This window comes from Austrofundulus limnaeus, unplaced genomic scaffold (genome assembly GCF_001266775.1).
Source record: "Austrofundulus limnaeus strain Quisiro unplaced genomic scaffold, Austrofundulus_limnaeus-1.0 Scaffold236, whole genome shotgun sequence".
Taxonomy (NCBI): Eukaryota; Metazoa; Chordata; class Actinopteri; order Cyprinodontiformes; family Rivulidae; genus Austrofundulus; species Austrofundulus limnaeus.
In genome coordinates, this window is record NW_013952638.1 from 234,638 (window position 1) to 242,137 (window position 7,500).

Here is a 7,500-nt window from a genome sequence, read left to right on the forward strand (position 1 = left end):
TTTTTACAGTCTTTATTTCACAGTTAAAATGTTTGTTAGATAAAGTCTAATGTTACAAACTAATCAGGGATCCCTTTAAAATAATCGAAGAGATCTAATTTAATTACTGTTGAGAATTGTTTTTCTAAACAAATTTAAATATTTTGAAAAGTAAAAAAAAAAGTACCAAAAACTAAGCAGCGCCATCTAATCTCACTAGTTTCATAAAATGCACTTCTCAGCACGCAAACTTACTTTTGCTCTCCAGGACTAGAGGCTGCCTACAGACTGGGACAAGCTCCCCTCCACGGGGAAGTTTGTGGAGGAAGATGAGGATGAAGGGATGGATTAGTGGAAAAAGAGGGCAAAGCAGACAGAGAGGAGGAAGGTGCGAGGAACAAAGGAAGAGGTCACTGCTCGCCAAGAAGATGGAGGCTGTGGAATGGTCAGGAGGTGGAACGCGGCACACAAAAGGATGGTGGAGGAGGCAGGCCGTTACTGAGGCTGACCTTCAACATGAAGAAGAGGAGCAAGAACGTACACTCAGATGCATGCTGGGATGAAGAGACATGCTAGCACAGATCTTTAAATAAAAGCGGTCTGTTTCTCATCGTTCCGGACTTTGAAGTTACCAGAGAAGATGAGTTTCTCCTTCATGACGTTGGTGTCTCGACTGGACGTCCTGACCGTGGCGCTCAGCATGATCTGCTCTGGGTTGTAGCTGCGCATGCCGCTCAGCCGGTACCTGCAGCGTCACAAATCACAGCACAGCATCTGAACATGCCGCCTCAGCTTCTTGCAGCATCCACGTCAGGTCATGATCCGCATCAGGATAATCAGTTTTAGCTAACCTTCATGTGTAGCTATGGTGTTTTGCTGGAAGCGAAGGGATTTTTTRCCCCCACTGGTTTAATTCAGGATGAATTAGAAAAAAATGCTAATAAAACAACAATGATCGGATTAAAATCTTTGTAAAAGTCCTAAACTACTCCTGATTAGAGTCTGTCCCTGAATCCTTAGCAGCCACTCTGAATGGACAGAAAATAACTCGACGCACAACTTTCTGGTGCGAGTATATTTATGTAAACTCAGCACAAAAAGTAAGGAAATTAGTGTTTGGTGGATCATTTCTTTGCTTCTTGACAATAAATCTTATACCATTGGTAAGCCTGTTAGTTTCCTCTTAAATGGTGTCACATTTGTAAGGAATATGCATTTATGGGATGAGAAGTTGAGTATGTCGTTGCGCACATAAAAAGAAATTGCCAATATCTTCAAAACAGTTTATTTTACTGTTGTTATTGATGCTTGTTTTGAGTTTCTGGAACCTCCAGGTGCTGCCAGTCAGGTGCCGGGTATAAGATTACCAAGAAGCTTTGTTACAACAAAGAAATAAACCATTAAAACACAATGTCCTGATGCATCTCTGTCATCCAAGTAGAAAAATATCAAAAAGAAAAAATAAGTAGGTCCTCTGGATGGYTTCTTCCTCAGTGAAACGTTTCYTCTCTCSTCCAAGAGATTTCTTCAGTCTGATGAGTTTCAGGTGAACTCAGCCTTAWAAGCACTGCCTCCACATGGTGGACAAAGAGGTCAGTCACATGCAAGGGAGGGCCATCGCTTAACAATAGGCTTGATTAGCTCTACTGTTCATAGAGGGTGTGCCCCATCACCTGACTTATTGGTTTGGATGCTGTGGTTCTTAGGTGTTGTGTTATGTGTATGTAGTGAATGCAGGTGGGGCTCAAAGTCCCCTTGTTTTTGTTTTTTCCTCTCTTTGTGTTGGTTATCGTTGGGGCCCTGATTCACACCTTTTGCTTACAGGGGGCTGAGTCATACTATGTACGTACTATGGATGATGTATAGTATGACTCAGCCCCCTGTAAGCAAAAGGTGTGAATCAGGGCCCCAACGATAACCAATACAAAGCAGGAAAAAACAAAAACAAAAAGGGGACTTTGAGCCCCGCCTGCATTCACCACATACAAATAACACGACACCTAAGAACCACAGCATTCAAACCAATAAGTCAGGTGATGGGGCACATGACCCTCTATGAACAATAGAGCTAATCAAGCCTATTGTTAGTCAATGGCCCTCTCTTGCATGTGACTGACCTGTTTGTCCACCATGTGGAGGCAGTGCTTTTAAGGCTGAGTTCACCTGAAACTCAGACTGAAGAAGTCTCTTGGAGGAGAGATGAAACGTTTCATTAAAGAACCCATCCAGAGGACCTACTTATTTTTTCTTTTTCATTAAAACACAAATTTCCTAACTTTTTGTGCCAAGTGTATATTTGTGAACAGTATGAATAAATTAAAGAGCTCAGTTTAGGCTGACACCAAACAACCCATTTCCTCTTTGATACATTGAAAACAATCCTGGGGATAAAGGTCTGAAATCTCAGCCAGGATTTAGTTGCAGCCGCTTTATTAGTACCAGTATAAGTACTGAGATAAAGTGGATGGTCTTTAAGGATGCGTTTTGGTTCGTCCTCTCTGCTGTTCTTAGCAATAAACCCATTAATAAATATTAATAAATGCATTTTGTTTTTGTGCTGCAGCCTTTTAGAGACCGTGGTCGTTTAGTTCAAAGGGATTTTTCAAAACCCGAAGACCCCGATTACACAACTATTATTTGATTATGCTGATTAYTGTCCTGCATAATGTTATACATGTGATGCACTCTGAATTAATCAGCATCCATAATGTAGAGACTGGCAGCACAAATCACACCAGTCAGACTTTTTAAATTGAATTAAAACAAGAGCATCCATTCACTGCGACACCATTAGAAATTAAAAAGATGACCCAGAACTTAGTTTTATCATTTAGCTGTTGGACCTAATGAGTAAAAATTATAAATGAGTAATATCACGGGGGACTAATATTGTGTTTTGGATACAATAAATTGTCTCCTAAAGAGACAAAAGGCTGTAGAACTGTAGAGTGATTCAGGACAGGCAGAACAGAGAGATGAGAACAAATGATGGTGGAAAATAATGTGGGAGAGAGAAACTGAGTAGAAAAGCAAAAAAAAAAAACAACAGAAAAATCAAAAAATGCAAAAAGGTCAAGTATTCCTCAAACAAAATAATGATAGGTGGAGAGAAACAGGAAGAMGGTGACATTAGAGAAGAGCTGGGGGGTCAGAGGAGGTGACCCGGTTACCTGATCATGTGATAGCTGAGAGAAGATGCCAGAATGCAGCAGAGGACAAGAGCATGCACGTCAGGCAGAGGACAGAGGACYAGGACAGAAAGGGGAGAAAAGAAGGAGGGAGAAAAAAGAGAGGTCAGTTCAGAAGCCAACAGAAGCTGCTGGAGAGCAAAGACAAACACACTTGTACCCAACAGTTACAAGGAAAACTAAAAGAAACAAGAAGCCGTCCATCCCAGAGGTGACAGGAGGACCGTCCGTCTCTGCTGTCATCAAAATAAACAAAACCAGTTTTTCAGGAGAGAAACGGGAACGCTACAGGAGTGTGACATATTTAACAACGAGAAAACAGCAGAAATAAATCTAACATGTGATTCAATACGTTCAATTACAACAATGTGTCCAAACTGTTTTACTGAGCTCATCCTGCCTGAGGTGTTTACTGACAACACGACGAGCTGAATTATATTTAAGAAAAGCTGTGAGAACAAAACTCTTATTTTACTCTGCAGCATGTAGATGAGAAAAGTGATGTACTTACTTCTGTAATATGAATATTCCTATGACTACAGCGAAGGAGAGGAGGTCTGCAAACACCCAGATCAGACTGTATTGATTTGGCCTCTGAAAGAACACAGTCATGTTAGATGTGATGGTTGTAAAAATCCACCTGTAGATGGAGCCAAACTTTCAAACCAGTCCTAAAATGTTACATCATTTTTATTTATTTTTCCTTAAAGAGAATCCTCTTTACTACYACTATCTTTTCTTTCAAACGGAGACTAATAAGATGAGCAGGGCCAAAGTMACAGATGTGACATCTTGGTTCAGATCAAACTAAGACCGTATCACAGATGTCCYGCTGAACTCAGGGGTCAAGTCTACAAGTTGTCAAGCCAAGGTCTAGTATGGAGGAACATATGGGAGACCAATCCAGCTCCCTGCATTTATAAAGTCAGGTGAGTCCTGCTCCACAAGATGTGCTGGGGTTTTAACAAGGTGTCAAAGATAAACAGGGTGTGTCTGTCTGTGCAGGACATAAGCACTGATTCCAGTTAGAACTTATATTTATTTATAAACATGTCTTTCTAGACAGTTTAGAACAAGGTGGACTCTTTCCTTTTAGGCCTACAGTCCCTCTGACTGGATCAAATCAAAGCATGAAATKTACTGTTGCAACATTTTAAAATAAATAAATAAAAAGATTTTCTTTTAACTTGTATAACTTTCTTAAACACAAAACGGACAAACTTTTCACTTGAAATATAAACTGTTACACATTCAGTGGAGTACGGATACAAATATTAACATCTGTATCAGTTCTGATAAAAATGCTGTATCTGTACAGACACCAGCATTTTTCAGGACACCACTATTTCCAATTCTTTATCTAAAAAGCTTCAAAATAATATGTTGGATGCAGAAATCTGGAGACTTATCAGCTGGCCTTGACAAAAGTTAGTTTTGTTTATGCCAGAGCCACTTTGAAAGCTCAATTTGTTTATATGAAGTCATTGGGAATTCCAGACTTATTTAAAAAAAGGGGAATCCCCAGGCTTAACAATGATGTTAAACATTATATTGAAGAAATTATTGGGGTTTAGATTTATTTAACTGATTTAAATTAAATGCACATGTTATAGTTTTATGATAGAACTGTAATGATTGTTAAATGTGACTGCATTGCTTAACTTGATGATTATATATTAATAGATACATGCCTGGAAACAAATCCTACACATAACTGAACTTTTAATTCTTCATTAGGGTAGGTTTTTAATGTCGAAGGAGCACGGCTTCTACAGAATAACAGGGGACCCCCCCCCCCCCACTGATGATGTAATCAACTAGGCGGAGCCAAGCCCTGAAGCTTTCTGTTAAAACAGAATGGACTTCCTCATTGCGGTCTGAACTCTTGGTGATTCATTAAAGACCAGACTTCAGCAAGAGCCGCTCTTGGTTTTGTWTGGGTTTCTCTTTAATAATCCTTCCATACATTTGCACATTCTTCGTATGGTTAAGCACACATTCTGGTAACGAACATGAATAACTATTTTTCTTTCAATTTGAAGGGATTTCTTAGCTCTACAGCAGTCGGCAGGGAAAACTGTCAATTTCATAGGAAATAGAGGTTCTAAAAAAAAGACATACCTGTTAAAAATATTCAATTTAAAAAAGATTATCTTTTTTATATTTTACCGCTATTGGTTTTATATGGTTTTGTTGTGTAAAGGGGTTTATAAATAAATAGAACTGACACTGAAGAAAAAAAAAAGAAATTCAAAGCAAGCAAATCCAAATTCCCACGCCTGCAAAGCCAAAATTCTTCTGTTAATCCCAAGTTTATTCTCATAAACAGCTGGTATTTATACAAAATCAAACTGTTACAATGGTCATAAATTCAGTGAGTTAGAAAGATTTTAAAGACCTTCTGTTATTTAAACCAGGAGATTTAGCTGCCTTACAAGTAAAACAACACAAGTACTTTGAATAAAACGATAGATTTGTTTTATTCTTGATGAATTTTACTGAAGAAACAAACGACTCAAAGAATTTGTTTTAACCAAACCTTCCCAAAGTTCGACTCAAAACATTTATTATTAGCACAGGAGTTGAGCACATAATTTTTGTGATTAGATATTTTTAAAATAGTCCATTTCACAAAGTTTAACCCTTTTAAAAAAGTCCTTACCATGAGCCAGACAGGATAYAGCACCTTTCTGAGGATATGCGAGGCCTCTGAGGAGACTGCGGACACCCCGCTGCACCACAGGACTGAGTACAGCCACGGCTCGTTGACGGTGTAGACCATAAGGCTGATGTTGTTTCTGGAGTAGCTTCTGAAAACAGCAACAATCCTGATTATTAAACAATTKGACCATCGATTAWWAAGCTGARGAAGTCTCAGGTTTGTGACCCTACGGGATTTCACTCGGGCTGATTTGGTTGTATCTGAGCACTAGTCTACTGATGCCAGACTTGTGCAGAGTCCCAGGATCCCGTTTCACCAGCGAGGTCTGGGTGAGACCAGGTGCGATCTGTCTGACCTGAGCTCTCTGCTCATCAGGAGTCCACATTACCTGGAAATAGAACGAGAACACACATTTAGAGCTAACACACACATACACACATCTCAACAAACTGAACTATTTAAAAGGCATCTTAAATTAAGCTGCAATAAAAGTTTTAGATTTGCACAAAAGCCCGCTTGAGAACCAGACCCGGAGTGTTTCCCTCCTTCCTACCAGGCTCTGAGGAACTCCAGACCGCTGCACTGCCTGCAGTGTGTCATTGATCCAGCTGTGGTGGCAGGGGTGCAGCGGAGGAGGTCTCCTCAGCCTGAAGACCACAGAGAAGTTGTGGTAGGAGGCCAGCTTTAGAAGCTGCTCCAGGCTGCACACACGCTGGTTGGCAGTCCGGTTCTTCTCCTGCCATGACAGACTGTTCACCGTCCAGAAAGGGTCGTCCTGAAACGAGACGACATCACAGCTGTATTTAAAACCACTCATTTCACTCATTCATTTACAATTATCAAGTGATCTGAAAAAATTCTGCTGTTAATTCATTTAAAATAAATATTTATCCAAATGTGCTGCAAAGCATTTAAACATGAATATAATTAGTGTTAATACTTCAATGGATTTCTTCTATCATCCCTTTAAGTTCAAAAACATCTTCTTGAATATCAAATGCTTCACATGCAAGTCTTAAAGACCTGTTATCTTTCAAAAAAGATAACAGGTCCATTTTACAGAGTATAATACAACATTTTATAGGAATAATGTTAAGACAATAGACTACTTCTAGAGTCTATATCTCTTGTGTGCACAGGCAGAGACAACTAAATGAGGGCAGAGGAGGAAGAAATGAAGATTGAAACAAACACTGACAGCTCTCTGTCTCTATACAGAGCAATCCTATCAAATKAAGTCTGAGCACTTCTAATAAATCAAACTGTTTTTCTTTTACACATTTAGCATTTTAAAAGAATAGACAACTAGCAAAAAAGTGTTATTTAATTATATAGTGAAATAAATTTTTTTTTAAAAATAAATACGTCTGCCATAACGCATCACATGCAGTTGTGTGCAAAATAATTGTGTACCGCTGTATAGGCTTTATGCTTACTGACACTTTCAGTAATTTCTTGGTCGATTTTTATGTACTTTTAGGGTTAGAACAGTTTTTCTACATTTTATTTGTAATTATAAACGTATCTTTTGTTTTTGAGATGACTTGTAACCAGATGAAAAACAGCTTTTTTGCTAACTCTGGTACATTAAAAAAATTGTATAGGTCTTCTGGACGGGTTCTTCTCTAATGAAACGTTTCGTCTCTCCTCCAAGAGATTTCTTCAGTCTGA

At 39.0% G+C, this 7,500-nt stretch overlaps 1 protein-coding gene across 1 annotated transcript in view; it reads right to left on the reverse strand.

The window, feature by feature from the left end:
* Positions 1-7,500, reverse strand: part of gdpd5b (glycerophosphodiester phosphodiesterase domain containing 5b) — a gene marked incomplete at its 5' end in the record, with an annotated part of 63,323 nt that overhangs the window by 2,122 nt on the left and 53,701 nt on the right. The window contains 6 exon segments of the mRNA XM_014019931.1: positions 612-724; positions 3,150-3,164; positions 3,679-3,761; positions 5,830-5,977; positions 6,060-6,217; positions 6,383-6,604. Of these exon segments, the coding sequence (XP_013875385.1) occupies positions 612-724; positions 3,150-3,164; positions 3,679-3,761; positions 5,830-5,977; positions 6,060-6,217; positions 6,383-6,604 (739 nt within the window).